We start from the raw sequence: 24,930 nt of genomic DNA on the forward strand, positions 1-24,930 counted from the left end.
CGAAGAACCGGTTCTTATCCCAGCCATACGCATCTCATCGAGTAGATCATGCGCCTGATCCAACATTCCTAGGGAAATACAAGCGTTGATAACATTCACCAGCATCGAGTTATCACTAGAAACAGGGGAGTCTTCATGTTCTGCCTTTAACAGAAACTCTGCTAACTCTTTCATCTTCCCACTTTCCAGGAATGCCTTTGCTAATTTCACATAAATCTCTTCCGTCGGCTGCAGAACACCGCGTTTGGAGGTAATCAATTTGACCTGTACATGCAACTTAGCCAACAATGAACCAAGAACATCCTTAGCCTCAGCTTCAAGTTTCAAAAACTTCCTGTCTCTAGAGAACTCATCATAGGGAATCATACTGTGAATAGAAACCCCTTTAGTTTCGGGATTATCGTGTTCTTTAATCTCCGATCCTTTTCCAGACACTTTTTTGAGATTCAAACTATCATCATCTGCAGTATCAAATCCAAGAATGGCGGCTCCAAGTGAGTTCCTTGCTACCTTTCCTCTTCTTAGCATTTCCAGAACCATTTTCGAAGCAGATTCAAGATCCCCAAATTTCAGGTGACACATGAGCAAACAGTTATAAAATTGCCAAAACTGAGAATCATTCAAGTTACAAGCTTCATCTATATGCCTTTGAAGCTTCCTCAGTTCCTCTCGCCGCCCATTTCTTTCGTATATATGAGCCATTATTACTAACAAGTTTGCATCAGCTTTAACACCGATCTTTGGTATCATATCAAGAAGCTGTTCAGCTTTCCGTGTTGTCCCAAACAACAAACAACCCGCCAAAGCAATGTTCAATGCCTGAGTATTAGGCTTCATTGCAAGCAAAGATGCGTTGCTCTTCTTTCGTGGATCAACTCTGTTATTCTGAAACAAGTAACCAATCTCAAGAACCAACTCCGCAGAAAGATAACTTCCTGAACCCGCAAGAGACATATGTCCTAACACCGCAGACCAGGAACTCACATGAGGATACTCTTCTGTCTCAACCAGCTTCCTCAAGATCGTTGATGCAGGAACAGCCATGCCAGACTTGGCGAGAGCCAAGGAGAGATATAAAAGAGGTTCCTTCTCCAGCAAATTCTGTTTACTCTCCTCGTAGGCTTGTTCCACTAAAGTGTAACCCTTTTGTAGCCAATTGGAATCAAGACTCTCAGCAAAACAAACCAAAACATTGTTGACAACAGATTTTCGCGGAAACCCTTCCATTTGCATGTGTTGTTCAAACAATCTCCAAGCTTCATCACATCTATGTTCATCAACTGCAATTTGAATTTCTTCATTAAGTTTAGCAGGATCCCTGGCTTGAAGCAATATAGATCCAGAAATGGTTGAAAATGCTTCTGTTCTTTTGATAGACCATACATGAAACGTGGTAACAGTACGAAGTGTAGATAACACAGTGGGGTTCCTGGCGTTATACAGAACAGTTTTACCCGCCAAACCATGTTGTAAAGAAGCTCGAGATTGAGTACCTGTANCTGAAACAAGTAACCAATCTCAAGAACCAACTCCGCAGAAAGATAACTTCCTGAACCCGCAAGAGACATATGTCCTAACACCGCAGACCAGGAACTCACATGAGGATACTCTTCTGTCTCAACCAGCTTCCTCAAGATCGTTGATGCAGGAACAGCCATGCCAGACTTGGCGAGAGCCAAGGAGAGATATAACAGAGGTTCCTTCTCCAGCAAATTCTGTTTACTCTCCTCGTAGGCTTGTTCCACTAAAGTGTAACCCTTTTGTAGCCAATTGGAATCAAGACTCTCAGCAAAACAAACCAAAACATTGTTGACAACAGATTTTCGCGGAAACCCTTCCATTTGCATGTGTTGTTCAAACAATCTCCAAGCTTCATCACATCTATGTTCATCAACTGCAATTTGAATTTCTTCATTAAGTTTAGCAGGATCCCTGGCTTGAAGCAATATAGATCCAGAAATTGTTGAAAATGCTTCTGTTATTTTGATAGACCGTACATGGAACGTGGTACCAGTACGAAGTGTAGATAACACAATGGGGTTCCTGGCGTTATACAGAACAGTTTTACCCGCCAAACCATGTTGTAAAGAAGCTCGAGATTGAGTACCTGTAACTTCAATGGCGTCGAGGAGAAGAACTCCACGAAACAAAGAAGTCAAACGAGACTGGTGAAGTAAAACAGCCCGAAGCTTCGTTTTCCTCCATGACAACATCGCTTTTATCTGAAAGATGTTATTTTTCTTCGTCAATTCTTTAACACCAACACTGAAGCTTCTGGGCTGGTACGAGATTTGATGAAAACTGTCTCCTAGTTTTCATTCAGACATTTCATCGAACAGTTGGTGCGTGAACTGAACCAGCAAACATTCAGCACTAACGGGAGATTAGAACAACAAGACAAAAACTTTATTGACCAGACGACTGGTAATTAAGGATAAATAACCATTTGATGATGACAGGTGGGAAGAACCCACTAAACCCTAATCACTTGGGGGAGAAGAACCTTGCTTAACCTAAAAATTAAAATGAAGAAATATTCTTAAGGAATGTGTGAAATGGGTATTATTAACATTTAACCATTTCATTCAGTGATAATAAATAAATGGTCCGGTCTATCAACTGTTACATGTTAGAACCAAACCGTTGCTTATTTCATTCATTAGGCTCAGCTAAAGTTTAAATTTTAAAGCTTTTACTAATCTTGGGTTGGTTTCATTAAATTCTATGGTAACATTTTTGGTTTAACGATAAGCATAAACACAATACATAAGATTAATCCAAAATACGATGCGATATGGATATCTATCTATTAACATTGTCATTTCATCAGTGGGGCGGACCCACGTTTCGATTTGTGGTGGCAGTTGCCACCAGTAGTATTGAAATATCAAAAAAAATTACATTATGCAGAAAAAGCTAAGTAGCAGAATGGCATGAGAACAAGGTGAAATTTGCTTGAGGTTGCCTGTTCGATTCCACCAGTAATAATTTTTGCTAGGTCCGCCTTATCACAGCATTTTTTCTAGGCCTGGGAATCCGAACCGAACCGAATTGTCCGAACCGAACCGAACCGAGATTCGGACAATTCGGTTCGGTTATATTTGTTTTTTGATTCCGATCGGAATGGTTTTCAAAAAATTTCGGTTTTGTCTTCGGTTCGGTTCGGAGAGACAAAACCGACGGAAACCCGAAATTTAACCCTAGGTATATAAGCTAATACACCGGTTTATATCATTAGTTCTAACCCTAAACCTAATCTATCTAAACTCTTCCTCTTAGCGGCGACAGAGAAAGAGATTCTCGAGTTTCTGATCTGATCCTGTGTTGTCCTGATCAACCTTGTGTTTAATCTTCAGTGTAAGTTCTTTTGTCTTAATCCTTTTGTTGTAAAGCATCGTGTAATCCTTTTGTCTTAATCCTTTTGTTTTATTGTTGTCCGTCTTTGATTCGTTGTATAGCTCTAGGATTTGTTGTTCTTTGTTTCATTCTTTGCTTTTGATGTCCGATAGTTGGGTTTGGTTTCATTCTTTGCTTATGTTGGGTTTGGTTTCATTCGTTGGGTTTGGTTTCATTCTTTGCTTATGTTGTCCGATTAGAACTAAGTATCCTTTGGTTTCATTGTTTGCCTTTGATGTCTGATAGTTATAATTAGAACTAAGTATGTGTTGTTACTTATTAGAACTAAGTATGTCTTGTTCTTTGTTTCATTCTTTGCTTTTGATGTCCGATAGTTGTAGTTAGAACTAAGTATGTGTTGTTACTTGTTAGAACTAAGTATGTGTTGTTACTTGTTAGAACTAAGTATGTCTTGTTACTTGTTAGAACTAAGTATGTCTTGTTCTTGGTTTCATTCTTTGCTTTTGATGTCTGTTGTAGTTAGAACTAAGTATGTGTTGGGTTTGGTTTCATTGTTTGCTTTTGATGTCCGATAGTGTTAGTCTTTAGACTTGTACTGATCTATGCTTTTGTTTGTACTGTTAGTGTTAGTCTTTAGACTTGTACTGATCTATGCTTTTGTTTGTACTGTTAGTGTTAGTCTTTAGACTTGGACTGATCTTTGCTTTTGTTTGTACTGTTAGTGTTAGTCTTTAGACTTGGACTGATCTTTTTCACTTGTTGTTTTTAACAGATGTCTCATGACTCTGGGGAAGAGAACATTGACCCGGTTCTACAAGAAGAGATTGATGATGGTCCGACAGCTTCTCCAGTTGGTGGGAAGAGACGACGAACTCAGGCTACAACTTCTACTGTACCGTCTCAACCGAGGAAAAAGCCAGCTCATAGATCTCCGGTTTGGGAGCATTTTATTCAGCAAGCACATGATCAGGCCCTCGCCAACTGTCGGTACTGTGGTCAAGCTCTAGGATGTGACACAGTGATTCATGGAACAAGTGCAATGAAGAATCACATTAGTAGGTGTAAGATGTACAAGATGCATCTAGAGAGTGGTACTCAGAGTGTGTTGGCTGGTGATAGCAGTGGTGTAATGACTGCAATCAAGTATGATCAAGCTTTGTTCAGAAGGTCTGTGAATGAGATGATCGTTCTTAATGAGCTGCCGTTTGCATTTGTGGAGTCTGAGGGTTTTAGGAGATTTTGCAGCAACATGCTTCCCATGTATACGGTCCATTGCAGGAAGACAGCCACAACAGATATATACAGTATGTATCTGAGAGAGAAAGGAGCTTTGAAGGAGCTGTTTGGTAAGGAGAAGCAGAGAGTGTCTATGACAACTGATATATGGGTAGCTCCCACGACTTCTTGTAGCTACATGGTGGTAACAGCCCACTGGATTGACAGAGATTGGAAGTTGCAGAAGAGGATTATCAGTTTCAAGCCAGTGACAGATCACAAAGGTGATACAATTGCTGAGCATTTGGTAGCCTGTCTTGAAGAGTGGGGAATTGAGAAGGTCTTCACAGTAACAGTGGATAACGCTAAGGGGAATGACAAGGCTCTAAGGGTATTCGCTGATGCTTTGATCATGAGAGGACCTGATGCTTTAGTTAGTAATGGTGATTATCTTCATATGCGGTGCTGTGCGCATGTCCTCAACTTGATAGTGAGGGATGGTTTATCCAAAGCAAAAAGGAGTATAGTGTCCATCAGAAATGCGATTAAGTATGTGAGATCATCAGGTGATCGGTTGAAGTCATTTCTGTTGAGGGTCGACACAGGGAACGTAGGTCGAGGAAGCTTATGTCTTGATGTTGCAACCAGGTGGAACTCGACTTATCTAATGGCAAGGACTGTAACTGCTTTGGGATTGGACTTTGATGTTCTATCTTGGTGGGGGCGAAACAGTTCTAAATTCCCAGTCTTATCTGAGCTAGCTAGAGATATCCTTGCTGTTCAAGTATCTTCGGTTGCTTCTGAATCCGCATTTAGCACAAGTGGTCGGATCTTGGACCCGTATCGCAGTTCTATGTCACCTTTTATGGTTGAGTCGTTGGTTTGCACCCAACAGTGGCTGAGGAATACCATTCAAGCAGAGAAATTAGCAAGCTTAGTTCAGATGTTTGAAGAATTGCAGTTTCATGAGTCCTTAGGTAACCCATTTCTCTTAATTCTTACCTTTTTCATTACTTTTTTGTGGATTAATGACTAATTTTGCAACATTTTCCTTGTGTAGCTACACAGAATGCGACTCATCCAATTGCGGATCCGTGATCTAGAGAAGAACAAGGGAGACTAGAACCAAATAATGATAGTAAAAGGTTGTCTCTCTTTCTCTACATCTTTTGCATAAAAAAACTCATAACAGTTAACTATTTTTTGGAATGAAGTAAGTAGAGAATGACAATATACCAAATGCCTAGAGGTAAGAGGAAAGGATCATTGGTATATTGTCAATTCTCATTCTCTCTATTAACTTTTGGCAAGTGACTTAACTTTTGGCAATTGTCTCCTAATATCTTTGTGACATTCATGGAGACTTTTGTAAGTGTGGTTTTTTGTAAATTGTCTCCCATAGTCTCTTTATGTATAAGAGAAGTAGGATTGACTGATGAACACTTGAACTTGTTGTTTTTTGTAAACATGACTTGTATGCTATCTTAAGCAGTTAAATGTCATGAATCATATTCTATTTAGTTGTTGTTGTGTTGTGTTTGTTCGACATTGTTGGTTTATTGACAAGTTTCACTTAAAACCGAAATAACCGAACCTCCGAACCGAAATAACCGTGTCCGAACCGAACCGAATCGATCGATTAGTCGGTTAGATTCGGTAGAGTTTTCAGATTCCGAATAACCCGATAACCGAATAAACCGACCCGAATTAACCGAATAAACCGAATTCGCAGGAACAGAGTCATCCGACCATAAGCATTAGTGCATTACATGTACAACGTTAAGTACTTCTTTTCTTCTTCTTCTTTTTTGTACCCTATAAAAGGGCATGCATCTTTTTGGCCGTTGACAAGAAGCATACCATAAATTACATGCAATGATTTCTTTTACAAAAATTTCAACGAGAATAATTAGAAATTCAATTTGACAAATGGTACCATGTTGTAGTACATATCTTACTTAAATTCAATTCAATTAAGTCAACCTAGATTTTAATTCATATTCTTGTGCTTTAATCCGTTTGGCCATTAATATATGTTTTATATATATATATATATAATTTCTTTAAATCTTATACTTTTAGGTGCGCAATCATACACACTACTCAATAATTGTTTTTATTTTTGTCATCTTGTTTAATATTACTACTTACATTTTTATATTAATGCTTATATTTTACTTATTTTTTTCTTAATATTTGCTTATTTTTTGTTTATTAAAGAAAAAACAAGACATGATATGATCCATGATCATTAGTTATATTCTTTGTAAACTATTTTCTTTTTATTTTATTCTCTCCTGCTGCACTCCTCCCCCCCTTGCAATCCTCCAGCGCCGCTGTGCAATCCTCCAGCACCTCTCTGCAATCCCCCATCACCTTTCTGCACTCCTCCATCCCTTTGCAATCCCCCAGCACCACCGCTCTGCAATCCCCCAGTACCTCTCTGCATTCCTCCAGCACCACTCTGCATTCCTCCATCAGCCATGATTGTTGTCCAAACGATGCTGTTTAAGCCTGCCACCACCGGTGTTCCATCAGATATTGCCACCACCGTGGATCCAGTTATCCCAGTTTCTGCCAGCGTTTTTAACAAAGATGGCCCTCCTAAAAGTACATTCTCCCAGTCGTATCTTCCATTTATTGGATACTTCTTCAATTGTTTTTTTCCAAGAGAACGTGGAAGGTAGACGAGTATAGTGTCTAAATTAGGAATGTTTTGTATATGCTGCATGTATTTCGCATAGTCTATGTCGCATGTAAGGAGGACGAGGACGCCATATGAACACCGACGTGACCAATCAAGCATCCGACTAATGATTTCCTTATCCGCCTCTTGCTTTCTTATTTCTTGAGTATCCCCCTCCTATAATTTTTCTGACAAAAAACATGGAACAAATTTAAAAAAAAAAAAATGCTGTGATGAAATGACAATGTTAATAGATATCCATATACTTACTTTCCTTGATTGATGTAAAATGAATACTTTCACCTTCAAGTCCTAACTGAACTCTGTCAGGAACGTCTCTTTCATTGGTATACTCAGCAACAACAGCTTGGATGTCAAAACTGTCTGAATAATTTCGAGAGTGTAGCAAATTGATGATGCTAGGTAGAATCAATTTTAGATCATATAAAGACAGGATATGATCATTAGTTCTATTCTTTGTTAATTATTTTCTTTTTGTTAAATTCTCTCATTTTTGTTTTTTTTTTCCTATTTTTGTGTTTCAATTTCAGCTGAGCCTAATGCTTATGTTTTAAGATTTCGTGTGAACCAAACCGTCAACCCTGCTTATTTTTTTCATTAGGCTCAGCTGACATATTTAACAAGTTTAAAAGCTTTTACTAATCTTAGGTTGTTTACTTTTGAATTAATTATATGGTAACATTTTTGGTTTAATGATAAGCATAGACACAATTTAGGATAGTTCAAAATACGATGCATAGATTCAGGTATTTTATACATAAGTCTCTAAACAAAGCTTATTCAAACTTCTATGTAAATATCATCTTAGTGAGTAGTGAGTGACTAACAGTAAAATGACCTAATTAATCTTCATAGAGTTAAACAACAAATCTATACTAATAAAAGTAGAAGCTATAAGCTCTTAAAGCTGTCCTCATGAGATTTAAAACAACTACTAGGGATTAGACATGTCATTAATTAATATTTTTTAAAATTTCCAGGATTTTATATATTCAGATTTTTTTTAATAACCAATCAGGATCAGACATCTCAATATTTAACATTTATAAAATTATGTAAACTTTCTATATCAAAATACTTATAAATAAGTGAATGTACAACGTCCCACATCGGCTAGAAATTTTTTAGACAATAGCTGAGAACCAATATAAATAAGGCTAATGTGCTTTCAACTATGAATGAGCAGGAAGCTTAATTTACCAGACATCCAATTTTTAAAATTTTAAAAGTTTAAAATCTTATAATTATTCAGATTTTTTTTTAATTACCAATCGGGATCAGACATCTCAATATTTAACATTTTTGAAATTATGTAAAATTTCTATATTAAAATACTTATAAATAAAAGAATGTATAACGTCACACATCGGCTATAATTTTGTAAGACAACGCTAAGAACCATTATAAATAAGACTAATATGCTTTCAACTATGAATGAGCAGGAAGCTTGATTTACCAAGAGTCCAATTTTAAAAGTTTAAAATATTATAATTATCTATACTAATAAAAGTTGGAGCTATAAGAGCATCATTAGTAGAGAACCATTCACCATTGCTCAAAGAAAAAAAAATTTAATATGTAACTAATAACATATTGACAAGTGTAGGAAAAGAGAGAGCAACGTTGCTTCCCCTAGTAATTTGAGAAAAGTTTCTCTTCCTTTCTTTCTATTTTTTGTATTTTTTAATTACTTTTTAATAAAAGAATTTTGGGAAGTACCCCTCCCACTAATGATGGTCTAAGCTTCTTACGGCGTCCACATAGGATTTTAAACAACATATCAGGATTTGACATGTCACTGATTAACATTTTTAAAATTTACAGGATTTTCTATATTAAAATTTTTAATACGACCAACCGAAATCAGATATCTCAAGATTTAACATTTTTGAAATTATGTAAAATTTTTATATTAAAAACTTATAAATAAGTGTATTTACAACGTCCCACATTGGCTATAAAATTTTTAGATAATGGCTGAGAACCACTATAAATAAGACTAATATGCTTCCTACTACGAATGAGCAGCAAGCTTGAAGGATTGACGTCGCAAGACCCTTGATTTGATGTTGTTTGAGTTAATTTTTTAGGTTTAAAGAAAAAAGATCGACGACGAACACACTTTTTATTAGCTATACATGTGTTCATATTACTTTCTCTGCAAGTAATTTGCAATTTTATAGTATTAAGATTTTGATTCAAGAAGTTTCAATACATGTGGATCTAAAACCGAGTAAGTATACAGGTGAAATATCAATAATTGAGTGCATGTGGTGACTATGCTGATCCATGAAATTTTGTGAGAAAATAGGTAATGATTTTGGTCTTGGAGTTTGATGGGTTAACAAGTTATTAAGTGGGAGAATGTGAGAACGCAAATGAGGAAGAGGAAGAAGAAGAGTATAACGAAGAATCGGACGGTAAAAGTAATAATGATAATTATCATGAAAATTTGACAATAAAAATGACGAGAAAGAATATGAAAAGTAAGAAAACAATGGAAAAAAAACACGAAAACATAGATGGTGGCTGTAATATTAAATATGAGAAAATAAGATTAATTCATGATTTAAAAAGCGTTTCGTTTGTCTGGCCGTAAAAAAATGGATTAGTATATGCAAGGTCACCAGTTCGAATGTCCGATCCGCCTCTCCTGGACGTTCAGTTAAATCCATGATTCTTTTGCTCAGATTTGATTTTTTAGCACAACTGATTTTTAATTTTTTTAAAAATTTTGGTGTATCGGAATAAAAGTTTGGCTTTAATAGTAATTTAAATTTTTCTATAAGATAATAATTCATATTTGTCTTCAATCATATATAATTTTCATCAAAATATATTAAATAAACTCATGCTTAGCATGGGTTCAAAACTGTTCAAAACTTCGTTTAATAAAAAGACTCAAACAATATGATGATCCAGAATCTTTAAAGTAGTCCAACGGGCCGTAAAGCTTTTCTTGTTTCCGGCCCAATAAAAACTATCATGCCAGAAAATCAGTCTTACGCGCATCTGAAGCGAGTACCATTAACGGCTCGATTTCTTACCTCTAAGGAGAGAACGATTAGACGAACATCCAAACAATCCAAATATAATAAAAATCAACTGGGTTTTGACTGTGGCTGCTTTAAACCCTAAAGCTCCAACCTTTTTCTTCTCTGTGTAACAACAATGGAAGAAACTCACATAGAAGATGCAGAAATCCAAAGCAAACTCGAAGTTGCTCCTGCATTGATTTCTGTTCATCCATCTCAGAAATCTGTTGCTGTCTCTGTCGGGTCAGATCTTCGTGTATTCGATCTTATGTAAGCTCTCTCTCTCTCTCTCTCTCTCTCTCTCACTGCCTCTTTCAATTACGTCGTCGATTTTGTTTTGAAACGATAGAGTTTGCTTTTGACTTGAGAGGAGGAATGTTTAGTTTTGACTTGACATGAGAGTGTTTGTTTAGTTTAACCGATTGCTTTTAATTGTTTTTATCGACAGAGAGAATTGTTCTGTTACTTTAGTGGATGAATCTGATGGGTCGTCTCATAAAGATTCCATTAGAGCTATTCGTTATGCTGCAACTGGTAAGCTTTTTGTCTCTGCGGGAGATGACAAGCTTGTTAAGATTTGGTCTACCGAGTCTTGGACTTGCCTAAATACTATGTAAGTTAGCAACAATATTTTCAACTCCTCTAGAAAGCTCCAAGCTTTTTATTTTTCTATGTGTCTCAACTACTTTATGTAGCTTTAAGTTTGCCTAAACGTATTTACTCATAATAATGGCAGATGTTCTGAGAAGAGAGTTCCTGCAGTTGCTATAAGTAGCGATGATTCACATGTTTGTTATGCCGATAAGTTTGGTGTTGTATGGGTGGTCGAGTTGGATGGGATCTTAGAGGGTAAAGTTTTACCTAGTAAGAAGGGTGCGCAACTGCTTTCCCACTACTGTAGTATTATTACTAGCCTGGTAAGATAAACTTTTGTCAAAACGCTTTCTTCTATGGTCTCTCTCTCGGCTCTCTTGTTGCGTTAGGAAAAATCTCAAGTTTTAACTGACTATGTCATTCATTCTCATCTGTTCGTGTTCTTATTTGTAGGAGTTTTCCCCGAATGGTCAATATATTCTTAGTGCAGACCGGGACTTTAAGATAAGGGTAAGCCTAGTCTAATCCACTAATGCACAACCTGTCGCCTTTTTTGCTCGGATTGGTCTTATAGTGGTGATTATGGTTGCCATCACAGGTGACTGTTTTCCCCAAGAAACCTTTAGAAGGGGCACATGAAATACAGAGTTTTTGTCTTGGTCATACAGAGTAAGTGAGAAGTAATAGTTTCATTGTTTTTTACAAAAGAAAAGATTGTAAACAAGATGATTACTGAACAACTATTTTCACATTGTCTTCAATTCTCGACAGGTTCATCACCTGCACAGCATTTGTCAGCGAATATCTCATGTCTGGAAGTGGAGATTCAACTGTAAGTGATCTTAAAGTCTCCCCTCCGATTCTTACGACCAGTGAGTGATGCTTAACTCCTTTCTAATGTTGTTAATTTCAGGTTCGACTGTGGGATATTACATCTGGGTCTCTTCTCGACACATGTGAAGTTAGTACAGTGGTATAACTTTCTATCCTCATTCGTTAGTTGATCTTTTTATTTATCTGGTTTTGTTATCTTCTTAATACTCATCAGAATAATTGATTTCTGTTTGTGCCTATTGAAGGCAGGACATGTAGAGTCTAATGAAAGTGAGACGCCAACCCAAGTCACAGTTACGGACATATGCACTATCCCAAATTCTTCTCTTGCAGCAGTAACAGTTCAAAGGCAAGTCCAATACTTTAGCCCACATACGTTTCTTTTAAATCAGATGTTTGATTGCCATTTTTAATCTCAAATGCAGTTTTCAAGGAATTTTTTTGTTGAGCTGTGATATGGCAGCACATACTCTCTCTATCACAAAGGTATGACTCTTGTTAGCAAATCCAGTAAAATCAGCAAAACCCATAATTTAACCGGGTAAATTATCTCTCTTAGGTGATAAAAATACCTGGAGAAAGTTTCATCCCCACAAGTATCTCTGTAAGTGCGTCAACAAGATTACTATGGATGGTATCAGGAGCCTCAAACCTGCCTGGTTCAAACCATCCTGGTTTTTCAAGGGTTCAGGTCATCTCGTGCATTGAGACCGAATCATCTTCAATCCTTGGAGACGAGCATATTCCAGGAGGGACCAAACTGTTGGAGCAATTGCAAGGTAAAGTTTCAATAGAAGAGAGTGTAATGAGTGCTGCGGCAGAAGCTGTGAGAGCAGCAATGTCCAGCCTTTTGATGAAGAAGCAATACTCTGACGAGAAGAGAGAGTTCAGAAAAAGAACCAGAAACGATAAGAAAACCACACAATAATTGCATTTTGCCAAATTTGTATTTTGTTTTCTGTCTTTCTGATTCTCTCGATGTATCTTTGATCATTATGTAACTGTCATAATTACTATTACAAAACTGTTATTTACTTTTTTTTTTTTTACAATTATAAAATCCAAAAATGACGATCCATGTCATCAACATGCGGCAAGACAAGTGTGAAGTTAACATCCACGTGTTAAGTAGACATCTAACTAATAGTATATGATTCGTTTACTTTCAAGATCCAAGAACGAAACTAAAGATCCGAAGAGGAAGCCTCGAATTGAAAAAAACACAATAACAAAGCAATGGCACAGCATCAGCATTCTCCTCAAAGGCCAAGAGATCAGGAAAACACACGGCCACATGATCAATACGGCGACGGTTTCAACGTCTCCGGAGATGACGTGACGAGAAAGCAAGGCGTTGGTTTCCCTCAACCCGATCCAACGGTTGCGAAGATGCGATCCGTAGACACGGTTACGATTGGAGAGGCTTTGGAGGCTACGGCTTTGTCGCTTGGTGATAAGCCTGTTAACCGTAAAGACGCAGCTGCGATACAAGCGGCTGAAAGTAGAGCCACAGGTGAGTTTAAGACTCGTCCCGGTGGTCTTGCCGCAGCGGCTCAGGCGGCTGCTGTTGCTAACGAACAGACGGTGTTGGAGGAAGACAAAGTGACGATAGAAGACATTCTCACAGTAATGATCACATTGAAATTACATTTTTGATCGTTTACTTTATTTCATAAAAACATGACTTATAGGGGAGAAGTTGTTGGATTTCATTGTAAAAGTCTAAATTGGTGCATTGGGATTTGTTTGGTTGTGTAGGATGCGGCGGGGAGGCTTCCAGGAGACAAGGTGGTGACAAGTGAAGATGCTGAGGCGGTGGTTGGAGCGGAACTTAGAAGCAGTTCAGAGATGAAGACAACTCCTGGTGGTGTGGCAGATTCCATGTCGGCGGGGGCAAGGCTTAATCAACACCTCTAACTCAGTTTCGCTTCCTTTTGGTATCTCTTGGGTCACTAATGAAAGACTATGAAGTTGTACATGAAGGAATAAAAGAGATTTTTAATCTATCAAGTGGCTCATTTATAATGCTTATAGAAACTCTCCACTCTTGGTTGCAAGAAAATGGTTAGACCATTTGTCCCAACTGTAACGGATCTTTAATGATTAGAGAAGTTCACCTACGATGTTATGGTATCACTCGAATACTCGATAGGTACTTCTTTTTAGTCTAGCATTGTGTAAAAATGCGAATAAAAATCTTACAAGTCATAAGATTGTTTCCCAGTGAATTTAACCTCAATGGGACTAACATTTTTACCGATAGATCTCATGTTTTGTCCAACACCTTCTCTTCCTGGATTCGCTTTCTCTGGATAAACTCCATCTTTCGGGTGAAGATACTGAACCTCTCCGTTAGGGAACACTCTGTAAAACTGGTACTTAATCTTGTACTTTGACCTCAACCTCGTACCTAAAGCCAGACACTGTTCTTTTCTCGCTAGTTTCAACAGATTCGGTCCTTCTCTCATTATCGCAGCTCCCCCTGTTGGCATCTCAAAGATTTGTTCTTTCGGTGAGGTCCATGTGATGACGTAGAATTCTTCTACTTGTGCTTTACGTAGGAGACCTCCTGTGCTTCCGGCGAAGATTGGTGATGGTGTGTTTGGATCTAGCTGCGGGGGTGTGAATCCAACCGGAGCTTCTTCTTTCACCGCAGTGGCTGGGGCAGCAGAGGAGGAATCTGTTTTCTCGGCGCGGATGGCGGTTTTGGTGTAAGAGAGAGACTTGGGACGGTGGCTTGTAGAGAAGAGGTGGAGTTTCTTGACGACGGAAGCAGTGGTTGTTATGGTGGGGCTGAAGATTCCGGCGGCTTGTGTTGCCATAATCTCTCTTTTTTTGTTTTTTCCCTCTCTAAATCTTTCTTTGTGAAGTAAATGAATTAAGATGAAATGGCTTAATAGAATCTGGCAACGAGAGAGTTGATGAGAATCGAACATTTTTGGATAAGGTGATCATATCATATGGACCAATAAGGTTCCAAGATTTGACTCTCCTCTTACCCTTCCTAGATCTTTAACCGCTGTCGTTATGTGAGTTTTGATATGTTTCCTACATGCCACGTAAGACTAGAATCAGGTCAACGTTTTAACTTAATACAATAGACGAGATAATACAGAGTCAATGTTTTGACAAAAAAACAAAACACAACAAAGCAGAAAACACTCTGAGACTAGCTATCGCTCTGAGAAGGCATAAGCCGGAGTCTCTCCTCCGAGACTCGTTCACGATCACCACCAAAGAATCTCTCTTCGGCGAGTAAGGATTGTAAGTCGCTTCCGTTGGCTAAGCTATTGAACTCAACGGCTTTAGAAGGCATCGTTGGGTAACGTCTTTGACAGAAAGTCATCAGTCTTTTAACTGACTGAAGATACTTGCGAGTGGTTTCATCATTCATGATGTGTGCAACACTGTTGGTGAAAATCTTCTCTCGTGCTGAACGTTCATGAATACCAACCATAGTCACTCCAATGGGCCATGGCGCGTTCCCGATAGCTAGTTTGATGTAGTGGTCCATTGCAGCGAGATAGTCTCGCTTTATGCAGTGGTTAACCATCACCATTAAAGCTTGACGAATGTCACCTGGTAAACCCTGCAATTTTAAAGACCATAAATATCATGATCAAGTTCAGGAGACCTCATAAGTAGAAGTATATATTATCAACATTATAAGACAGAAAGAGAGAAACATAATTTGCACCCAACATTCAAGCCTATTTCTCTTCACCTAAATGAAGATAACAGATGCCTCAATGGCCAATTCAAGGTGCTTATAACAGATTCCTACTTGCCATTCTATGTTCTAAATGTCGACCTAGCAATAGAATATTGAAAACTCCTTCTTGTCACAACATCTGAAATAAAAAGTACCCAAACTAATGGAACCTAGGCCCCAATTCAAGATGGTTCTGTAAGCTTATTAGATATAACTGAGATAGTCTACTTCAAAACAGAGACTACTTCCCTAACAATTCCCTTACCCGTTTAGATAGCAAGTCAAGCAAAATGATTAACACGTAAACAACAATGGGAAAGAGCAAGAATCTTTACCTTCTTCCTGCATAAGTTGAAGAGAGGAGTAAGATACCTAGCACACTGCTTAAAAGTGGCTACCATCTTTTTCCCTGTAGCAGTTCTCCGTTCAGTGTTCTCCATAGCATCAAGCTCCAGTTTCCATTCAATCAACAGCTTCTTGTAAAACACAAGAATCTTATCCTCATCGCATAGATCCTCAAAGTTAGCTTTCAAACGCTCCATATCTTTATCAGCATCAACATCACTCGATTCACCACCACTAAGATCATCTTCCCTCGTTTCACCTCTGTCACCTTGATCTCTACCTCTCTCATCTCTACTCTTCCTCTTTCCCATGATACCACTCTTCTGCCTCTTCTTAAGCTCTGCGATGTCACGCAAGAAATCATTCGTCTGTCCTTCGTTCATATCGCTATCAACCTCGAACAATCCTTCCTTCAACACGTAGTTGAGTCGATCGAGCCGCGCTTGATCGTCTTCTCCGAAGAGAGTCATCGGCTGCTTAAGGAATCTCAAACGACGAATCACTTCCTGCCTCGGGAGAGTTAGGTTTTCGATGTTTCGCTCGTCGGTTAGGGATTTGGAATCGGCGTTGGCAGCAGCAGCAGCGTCTGATAAGGAAGACGCAGATGCAGTAGCGTTAGAAGAACCAGGAGCACCGGATAGTTTACCATCTCCACCACCGGCGGCTCTCCGCTGAGCTTTAATCTCGTTCTCGCGTCGTTCTTCCTCTCGAAGCTTCTGGATTTTCTTCTGCTCGATCTCAGATCGTTTGAAGAACTTCTTGCCACCAGATTCCTCATTTAGCTTCTTACGTTTCTTCAGAATCTCTTCCCTAAGCAGATCCATCTCAAGGTTTCTTCTTCAATCGCCGCCGAGAGGATTTGATTCTATCTAAGATGGTCGCCGACGACGGGAGGTAATGAATTTTGCCTATATTTTATATGTAAAAAAAACATATACATGACGTCATCAGTGTTCTAGGCCCAAATATAAATGGGCTTTATTAAATTTTCTAATTGGCCCATGTAAATAGCTTTGTTGTTTCGTCTTTCGTTCTTCCGAAAAATCAATCAGACGAAGCTCGAAGGGATTTGAGAGAGAGAGAGAGAGAAAGAAGAGATGACGACCATACGTAGATTCAGCTGCAACGACCTTCTCCGATTCACTTCTGTGAATCTAGACCACCTTACTGAAACAGTAATCTCTCCGTGTTTCTTATTCGTAATTTTTGGTCTTATTATTGCTATCCACTGATTTTTTTGTTTCGTGAAACAGTTCAATATGTCCTTCTACATGACCTACTTAGCGAGATGGCCTGACTATTTTCATGTTGCCGAAGGTCCTGGCAATCGTGTCATGGGTTACAGTAAGATAATCTTTTTTCCTCTTCTATGCGTTTGTTTAGGAACAGTTGTTGTGAAATTTCGTGGAGATCATGTTTACTTTTAGGTTTAAACTTAGATGATAATCTTTTCTCCTATTGATATTATTTCTTGGTTATCAGGTGGATATAACTGGAATGTTATTAAAAATAGGAAGAGTGACTGTGTTTGTAACTGATTAACATGCGGAGTTGTAAATTCTTATTGATTGTTCCTTTTTGTTTGATGTATAAGGGTTTAAACAAAATTCTAAGCTATCTCAGTTGTTTTGTGGAAAAGGGATGCTTTAATTGTGCTTGTATTAATTCTACATCTGTAGTTCGTGGTTTTAGAAATCTTGATGTGGGGTAGAAGAGTCGTAGGAAAGCATGGCTTCTAAATGTCCATAGAATGAGTTATATCAAGGTTCAACTTTTTCTGTTTCTCAATGTTTCTAGGTCTAGTTATGCTATTCTTTACTGGTACAATATAATCTTCAGTATTGTTCTGAATCTTTGAAGTTCTGTTCTTGTGGTGCCTTGTTACTTGACTGGTTCAAGCCGTTTGGCATTGTTAAGAACATCAAAATTTAATTTTGGGAGAGGGATTTCACGAATTTAAACCTTCTTCCTCCCTTTCCGTGGTATAGTTTGGAAAGGGACCTTGGAAGTATAGTTAATCCATTCAAAGGACTGAGAGTATAACTAAACCTTTGGATATTTGAAACTTAAGCAGTATCACTGAAAATGTGCTTTTGTATAGTTGAAATGTTATGGTTGATATTCTTGAGAATCCACGTAAGTGGCTTATTTTGTTGTTCCTGATTTATCCCTCTTATACAAAAATGGAGGAACTATAGCTGTATGAGAGAGACTTCAAACATATATGTAAACTTCGTCTAATGAATATCATTTTAAATGCATGTGTCTAATGTTCTATATGCTTTCAGTTATGGGTAAAGTTGAAGGACAGGGTGAATCCTGGCATGGTCATGTGACTGCCGTCACTGTCTCTCCAGAATATCGCAGGCAGCAACTCGCAAAGAAACTGATGAACCTTCTGGAAGATATCAGTGATAAGATGTAAGACTTAACAAAAACAAAGCATCTTCAGTTTTAGTGTTCTCTTCTCTGGTAATTTCCGGGATCCTTAATGATTATTGTTCTCCTGGCTGTTGATTGCAGTGATAAAGCCTACTTTGTGGATCTTTTCGTAAGAGCTTCCAACACGCCAGCCATCAAGATGTATGAAAAGGTAATATATTTAGGATTATAAAATTGGTTAGAAGCCTCATAATCTTGATGACATTGTAAGAAGTTTAGAACTTTCCAAATGGGAAATGCACACAGTTTACATATTTCAGTTTATTATTGTCAAACCTCCTTCATAAAATTCTTCGTTAATGGCCATTTTGATATAAAACTAACCGTTTCTCTTTCTTTTTTGGCAGCTTGGCTACATAATCTATAGGCGTGTATTACGCTATTATTCAGGAGAGGAAGATGGATTAGGTGAGACTTTGATCCACTTCTTTTTTATCAGTGATTCGCCCTTAAATTTTTTTTTTTTAATTTAAGCTTAAATCGTTTGATCTCAATAAAAACAGATATGAGGAAGGCATTATCAAGAGATGTAGAGAAAAAGTCTGTGATTCCTCTCAAGAGACCTATCACACCTGATGAACTAGAGTATGATTAAGACCCTCACTTGACCAAACTGTTAAAATACTGAATGTTCTTTTTATTTGCATCAAAAATATTCCAAGATCCTTTAGATGATGATTGTATGTGACAATTGTGTGGTTTCGTATCTGAATTTTGATTTTTCCATTTCTTCCACACAAATTTATAATTACTTTGATTCATCAAACTTTAATTAAATTGATAAATATATTGGTTTGAAAAATAATTAATCGCGCCGTCTGTGTTATAGCATCATTAGCTTGAGATGGGCCAAGCCGATATTTAAGAGATAAGAAAACTAATCAGAAACACAGAAGAAGAAATCTCACTTTCTCTCTCTCTCTCTCTCTCTCTCTCTCTTCCATGAGAACTCTAATCTCTCACCGGCAATGTGTGACGTCACCGTTTCTTATCTCCGCCACAACACCACCGTTTCCTAGCCGGTGCTGCCGATTAACTTCGTCATCGTCCTTTTCTCCTTCACGTCATAGGCGTCTATCTTCTCTCTCGATCAGAAACGTTTCGCATGAATCCGCCGATCAGACTTCTTCTTCTTCTAGGCCGCGAACTCTTTACCCTGGTGGTTACAAGCGTCCCGAACTCGCCGTTCCTGGTCTACTTCTCCGACTAGACGCGGATGAGGTTATGAGCGGGAATCGTGAAGAGACTCTCGATTTGGTCGACCGTGCGTTAGCTAAATCGGTTCAAATCGTTGTAATTGATGGCGGAGCTACCGCCGGTAAGCTCTACGAGGCGGCTTGTTTGCTGAAATCACTTGTCAAGGGTCGTGCTTACCTCTTGATCGCCGAACGTGTTGATATCGCCTCCGCCGTTGGTGCTACTGGTGTTGCTCTCTCCGACGAAGGTAAATTTAATTTCTGCAACTTCATTCGATGCAGCTCCCTAGTAGGATTTTTTCATTACTATTTTCATGGAGAGTCCGAATTTGGTGGTTGAGATGTCTCCAAATGCTATATGTACAGGTCTTCCGGCCATAGTGGCGAGAAACACATTGATGGGAACCAATCCCGACTCGGTAGTTCTTCCTTTGGTAGCTAGGATTGTGAAGGATGTTGATTCTGCTCTAAGTGCCTCTAGCTCTGAGGGTGCTGATTTCCTTATACTGGGATCTGGTGAAGATGAACAAGTGGGTTTATTAGCGGAATCTTTGTTGAAGAGCGTGAAAATACCGATTTTTGTGACTTGCAGAAGCAAAGGAGAAGAAGAAGCTAAAGAAGAATTGCAGTTGCTGAAATCAGGCGCTTCTGGTTTTGTTATATCGTTGAAAGATCTGCGTTCTTCTAGGGATGTAGCTCTTCGCCAGTGTCTTGATGGACCTTATGTTGTGAATCATGAAACACGGAACGAGAATGAAGGCATCCTTAACGAAAAACCATTTGGTGAGGCTACTGACTTGCTGGAGAAAAAGAATTCTGCTGGCTTCATAAAATTAGAGGACAAACAGAAGCAAATAATAGAAATGGAGAAATCAGCATTGAGAGAGACGATTGAAATTATCCAGAAGGCGGCTCCACTGGTGATTTTTATTTAACACATTTGGTAGTTAAAGTCAGTTTTCCTGAAATGGTTTTAAGCTAAATTTTCTGCGGTTATAATTTGGTTTAATTTGCTTCTTGGTACTGTTTTTCAATAACAGATGGAGGAAGTCTCCCTTCTAATTGATGCAGTTTCCCGGATTGATGAGCCGTTTTTAATGGTTATAGTGGTAATTCTGCACTCAACTCCGTCAAATTGTGGTTCCAGGAATTTGCATTGGTATTAGCTCTATATTCATTAGAAACATCTTTAGTTACATATTTTTGCCAGCACTGAATAACAATGGGCATGCTTCTAGTCACTTCTTCTTGTAGTGCTTCCCAATATTGTGCTGTCTATAAATTATTCAGATGAATTATCATCATAGTCCCCTCTGATTTTGGCACCGTCTTTCTCACTGTCCATGCTACTATTCCTATTTGCTTTTAGATTTGGTTATAGGGGAACTGCATTTTTCTTAACTGTACCATCCGCTCGTGGAGACGTGGACATAGTTTTCTCGCTTTTTGTAACTTGTGACTTCCGAGTATGCTGTTCTTCTTGCTATTTGGTGGTTATAAGAGTAAATAAATTATCGTGTAATTCTGTTGAAGCATTGCATGCGATTTCCATAGAATTCTAACTACTCCTATCTTCTTCTGCATTGGGTTTTTAAATTTGGAGAATGTTTATAGTGGGACAAGTAGCTTTTATGACAACATAGTTTTTTTTATATAACTAAGTATTTTATTGGAATCCATGATTTTGTGGTACTAGGGGGAGTTTAACTCCGGAAAATCAACGGTTATCAATGCACTTCTTGGGAAGAGATACCTCAAAGAGGGGGTTATCCCCACTACCAATGAGATCACTTTTCTGTGCTACTCAGACTTGGAATCCGGAGAGCAACAACGTTGCCAAATGCATCCAGATGGCCAATACATCTGCTATCTTCCTGCACCAATACTTAAGGATGTGAGTCATTCAAACTTCTACCATCGTGTGCCCTTAACTTTTTTAAAATTATTTGGAGGAATTGACTGGGGTTGTTCTCCTTTCGAACAGATAAATATCGTTGACACACCTGGGACCAATGTGATCCTTCAAAGGCAACAACGTCTTACAGAAGAATTTGTTCCACGGGCAGATCTGCTTGTTTTCGTTCTTTCTGCTGACCGCCCTTTAACTGAAAGTGAGGTAGAAGTTACTGTTTTTCGTGGCATGTTTGTTGTTGTTGCTTTTGCTTAATACCTGTCTGCCTTAGTAGCTGGTTAAATCTGTTCTTTTTCACAAAAGTATCAGTAAAGTCATGTATAGACCATCAAGACCTTGTGTAGGGAAGGGGAAGTTGTCACTAGGTTCAATGCTATTGTGGTAAGCTTAGGCCAAGACACATGAGAAGTGAATTGTTATTGGGTACAGCAAAACTGATTTTACGTCCGTAGCAAATTGTATGTACATGGTCATTAATGAAAGTACTGATTCTATAGATTTTTGGTTTTTATTTTAAATATCCGCAGAAGTTCTCAAAAGAGGAACAAGCTTCTCAGTGTTATCATACCCATGTCAATTATATCTCTACGTCTACAGCTTCCTGCTGTCATAATTGTACTGTAGGCTGATTTACATCTCATTGTGTTTGTCAGGTTGCGTTTCTCCGGTACACACAGCAATGGAAAAAGAAATTTATGTTTATTCTGAATAAATCTGATATCTACCGTGATGCTCGTGAGGTTCATCAGAAACAAGATTTATGTCCTTCCCTTAATAGTTTCTGTAGTCGCTGAATTTTCTTGCCTAAATATTAATTTTACTGCTGCAGCTTGAGGAAGCTATTTCATTTGTTAAGGAGAATACACGGAAGTTGCTTAATACAGAAAATGTGATATTGTATCCGGTGTCCGCACGGTCTGCTCTCGAGGCGAAGCTTTCAACAGCTTCTTTAGTTGGCAGAGATGATCTTGAGGTTTCAGATCCTCGTTTTAGTTGGAGAGTCCAGAGCTTCAATGAACTCGAGAAATTTATTTTTAGCTTCTTGGATAGCTCAACTGCTACCGGGATGGAGAGGATAAGGCTTAAATTGGAGACACCTATGGTGATTGCTGAGCGTCTCCTTTCTTCTGTGGAATCTCTTGTGAGGCAAGATTGCCTAGCTGCTAGGGAAGACTTGGCTTCAGCAGAAAAGATTATCAATCAAACTAAAGAATACGCGCTTAAGATGGAATATGAGAGCATTTCTTGGAGAAGGCAGGCTCTCTCGTTGGTATAAATTTTATTAGATATATCTTATTGAATCACGTAGGAGGAAATTGGAATGTTCTAACTTGGCTTTTTGTGTTTTGTCGTCTGGATTTGATTGCAGATTGATAATGCCAGATTACAAGTTGTTGATCTAATAGAAAATACCCTGCGACTATCAAGTCTCGATCTTGCGATCTCCTACGTGTTTAAAGGGGAAAACTCGGCCTCAGTAGCAGCTACATCCAAAGTTCAGGGTGAAATACTCGCTCCAGCACTCTCAAATGCTAAAGTAAGTCTGATGCTTTGTTCTTTGAGTATTGCCTAACTGTGGAGGTCTGAGATATGGTCTCTATTCATGCAGAAATGAAATATTGTCTAAGTTTGTCTTGTTGTCACCTGATTGATGCCTGGTTACTGGTTTCTGACCCTAAGGGAATTGATTCTGGCTACTCATAGTGCCTTCTATTTGTAACCATTATCTTTTTTCCTGTTTGAACATTATGTGAGGAATTATTTATTTGTTTTTACATTTTACTGGTGTGCAGGAATTGCTTGGAAAATATGCTGAATGGCTACAATCAAATACTGCCCGTGAAGGAAGTATGTCCCTGAAATCATTTGAAAAGAAATGGCCGACATATTTCAATTCGAAAACTCAATTGGGCATAGACACATATGACTTGCTTCGGAAAACTGATAAAATCAGCTTGAAAACGATACAGAATTTGAGTGCCGGAACCACATCGAAACGATTGGAACAAGATATTCGAGAAGTGGTGAGTTTCAAGTATTAAATACTTTTATTCTAACTAGAATACAGTCGATTAAGGTGTCATGATCTTTTATCATTGTTTAGTTGTGCCATCTGTTCAATCCGAACCTAAGTCCTGGCAGAGATGTTTATTCAGTACCGTATTTTCCCAGATACTTTGTCTGATTATTCAAGAATCAATCTGAGTGACACTTTTGACATAATAGAGTTTTGCTTGCCTTTTCTAGTTCTTTGTGACAGTTGGTGGGCTTGGAGCTGCGGGACTATCTGCATCACTTCTAACCTCAGTGCTACCCACCACACTGGAAGATCTTCTTGCACTTGGTCTTTGCTCCGCTGGAGGGTAATAACACCTTCTCTAATTTCCCCTCTTTGCATACTTTTTTTTTTTGCAATTAGAGGCATATTATGATTTAAGATATACTGGCTGCATGTATAACATAATCGATGTTGCAGGTATGTGGCTATAGCAAACTTCCCATATCGAAGACAAGCTATAATTGGTAAAGTGAATAAAGTGGCTGATGCATTGGCTCAACAACTAGAAGATGCTATGCAAAAGGATCTTTCAGATGCGACGAATAATCTAGTAAATTTTGTGAATATCGTTGCCAAGCCTTACCGAGAAGAAGCTCAGCTAAGACTTGATCGTCTTTTAGGAATTCAGAAAGAACTATCAGATATTAGAAGTAAATTACAGTTGCTACAAGTTGATATTGATAACCTTCATGTATTACGAGACGAGATGAGACTTTAGCTGTTCCAACACAATGTCGGGTTTCCCCTTCTTGACATTGTTCAGTGGGGACAAGTGTATGTACTTTGTCATAATGAATAAGACCTGCCAGTTCCAACGTGACTCACTGATAGTTTATTGAATGCCAAATTCAAAAGATTAGAGTGGTTCTTGAAAGAACCAACCAATAGCATTATGGGCATGAAACCCTGGTATAATGGTTTTTTCCTTCTTTTTTCAGATTGATTGTGATATGAATAACTGGATGAACTCGAAGCTCAGGAGACTTGTTTGGGAGGGAACATATTCTTCGGTTCTGTTTTCAAACTGGATATGTACTTCACATCACAGGTTAGTATATAAGTTGACTCATTTTTTTATGTCATTGGGATTTATGTTCTCCTGGAGTTCGTGAATAGCTTGAATAAAATTCATATGCAATCGATTCTCCGCGTAGGGCATTTAAAATTTCTTGTTAATGTACTAATCTCTTGACTTTAGTGACTTAAATATGGAAAAAAGGATTCGTAGTATAGGTTTCTATGGAGAGTAATTCTCAGCATATGCTAGCTACGGTTTAGAAAGATAAAAGCGCATAAATTTCTTATCTAGGTAAGGATTGGTTCAAAAAGTTTTAAATTCCAAAATTGGTAGAATAAACCTTAGTTAATGCTTGATACTGGAAATTATTTAGAATTAACGTTAGACTAGCATTATATAAAAGCTTGTTCATAGGTTCCTTGCTCGTTTTCTAATGAAAGTCTCAGCTGTAATCTAATGACATGTATGCTTGATAACCAAACCTTTTATTTTGTTAAAAACAAA

The 24,930-nt window shown here is 38.2% G+C and overlaps 7 protein-coding genes and 1 long non-coding RNA gene across 10 annotated transcripts in view; 5 read left to right on the forward strand and 3 right to left on the reverse strand.

Annotated features, from left to right (window-relative positions):
* Window positions 1-2,637, reverse strand: part of LOC104754433 (pentatricopeptide repeat-containing protein At1g03100, mitochondrial) — a 10,874-nt gene extending 8,237 nt beyond the window's left edge. Inside the window, exons 1-2 of one of the 2 annotated variants that reach the window (XM_010476628.2) lie at window positions 2,108-2,637; window positions 511-1,493 (exon numbers count right to left, since the gene is read on the reverse strand). In XM_010476628.2, coding sequence (XP_010474930.1) covers window positions 511-1,493; window positions 2,108-2,213 — 1,089 coding nt within the window. In that variant the 5' untranslated portion in view covers window positions 2,214-2,637. Of the gene's footprint in view, window positions 1,494-2,107 lie in introns of both variants that reach the window. The other variant, XM_019239213.1, reaches the window with a different exon arrangement.
* LOC104754432 lies at window positions 5,303-5,868 on the forward strand. The gene is made up of 2 exons (XR_762117.2): window positions 5,303-5,549; window positions 5,633-5,868. It is a non-coding gene; the product is annotated as an uncharacterized LOC104754432 (long non-coding RNA).
* The window catches only part of LOC104754431 (tRNA (guanine-N(7)-)-methyltransferase non-catalytic subunit wdr4-like), a 24,030-nt gene continuing 9,480 nt past the window's right edge, over window positions 10,381-24,930 (forward strand). Inside the window, exons 1-10 of one of the 2 annotated variants that reach the window (XM_019239214.1) lie at window positions 10,381-10,584; window positions 10,763-10,927; window positions 11,051-11,231; window positions 11,362-11,418; window positions 11,507-11,577; window positions 11,680-11,740; window positions 11,822-11,881; window positions 11,988-12,091; window positions 12,168-12,228; window positions 12,302-12,692. In XM_019239214.1, the coding sequence (XP_019094759.1) occupies window positions 10,451-10,584; window positions 10,763-10,927; window positions 11,051-11,231; window positions 11,362-11,418; window positions 11,507-11,577; window positions 11,680-11,740; window positions 11,822-11,881; window positions 11,988-12,091; window positions 12,168-12,228; window positions 12,302-12,670 (1,263 nt within the window). In that variant the 5' untranslated portion in view covers window positions 10,381-10,450 and the 3' untranslated portion in view covers window positions 12,671-12,692. Of the gene's footprint in view, window positions 10,585-10,762; window positions 10,928-11,050; window positions 11,232-11,361; window positions 11,419-11,506; window positions 11,578-11,679; window positions 11,741-11,821; window positions 11,882-11,987; window positions 12,092-12,167; window positions 12,229-12,301; window positions 12,783-24,930 lie in introns of those variants that run through there. The other variant, XM_010476627.2, reaches the window with a different exon arrangement.
* Window positions 12,904-13,862, forward strand: LOC104754430 (late embryogenesis abundant protein 3-like). Its single transcript, XM_010476625.2, has 2 exons — window positions 12,904-13,368; window positions 13,501-13,862. The coding sequence occupies exons 1-2, from the start codon at window positions 12,979-12,981 to the stop codon at window positions 13,657-13,659; spliced, it is 549 nt and encodes a 182-aa protein (XP_010474927.1). The 5' UTR covers window positions 12,904-12,978; the 3' UTR covers window positions 13,660-13,862.
* LOC104754429 (photosystem I reaction center subunit II-2, chloroplastic) lies at window positions 13,790-14,632 on the reverse strand. Its single transcript, XM_010476624.2, has one exon. It carries the CDS (start codon window positions 14,562-14,564, stop codon window positions 13,941-13,943), a length of 624 nt encoding a protein of 207 aa, XP_010474926.1. The 5' UTR covers window positions 14,565-14,632; the 3' UTR covers window positions 13,790-13,940.
* Window positions 14,809-16,692, reverse strand: LOC104754428 (pre-mRNA-splicing factor 18-like). The gene is made up of 2 exons (XM_010476623.2): window positions 15,790-16,692; window positions 14,809-15,331 (listed from the first exon to the last, which is right to left on the reverse strand). Exons 1-2 carry the CDS (start codon window positions 16,621-16,623, stop codon window positions 14,912-14,914), a joined length of 1,254 nt encoding a protein of 417 aa, XP_010474925.1. The 5' UTR covers window positions 16,624-16,692; the 3' UTR covers window positions 14,809-14,911.
* LOC104754426 (N-alpha-acetyltransferase 20-like) lies at window positions 16,830-18,967 on the forward strand. The gene is made up of 6 exons (XM_010476622.1): window positions 16,830-16,974; window positions 17,053-17,143; window positions 18,088-18,220; window positions 18,323-18,392; window positions 18,589-18,649; window positions 18,745-18,967. The coding sequence occupies exons 1-6, from the start codon at window positions 16,897-16,899 to the stop codon at window positions 18,834-18,836; spliced, it is 525 nt and encodes a 174-aa protein (XP_010474924.1). The 5' UTR covers window positions 16,830-16,896; the 3' UTR covers window positions 18,837-18,967.
* On the forward strand, window positions 19,132-24,232 carry LOC104754425 (probable transmembrane GTPase FZO-like, chloroplastic). Its single transcript, XM_010476620.1, has 11 exons — window positions 19,132-19,685; window positions 19,804-20,357; window positions 20,478-20,546; window positions 21,134-21,331; window positions 21,422-21,553; window positions 22,003-22,089; window positions 22,179-22,619; window positions 22,719-22,886; window positions 23,143-23,373; window positions 23,597-23,712; window positions 23,826-24,232. The coding sequence occupies exons 1-11, from the start codon at window positions 19,184-19,186 to the stop codon at window positions 24,124-24,126; spliced, it is 2,799 nt and encodes a 932-aa protein (XP_010474922.1). The 5' UTR covers window positions 19,132-19,183; the 3' UTR covers window positions 24,127-24,232.

Source organism: Camelina sativa, chromosome 17 (genome assembly GCF_000633955.1).
Source record: "Camelina sativa cultivar DH55 chromosome 17, Cs, whole genome shotgun sequence".
Taxonomy (NCBI): domain Eukaryota; kingdom Viridiplantae; phylum Streptophyta; class Magnoliopsida; order Brassicales; family Brassicaceae; genus Camelina; species Camelina sativa.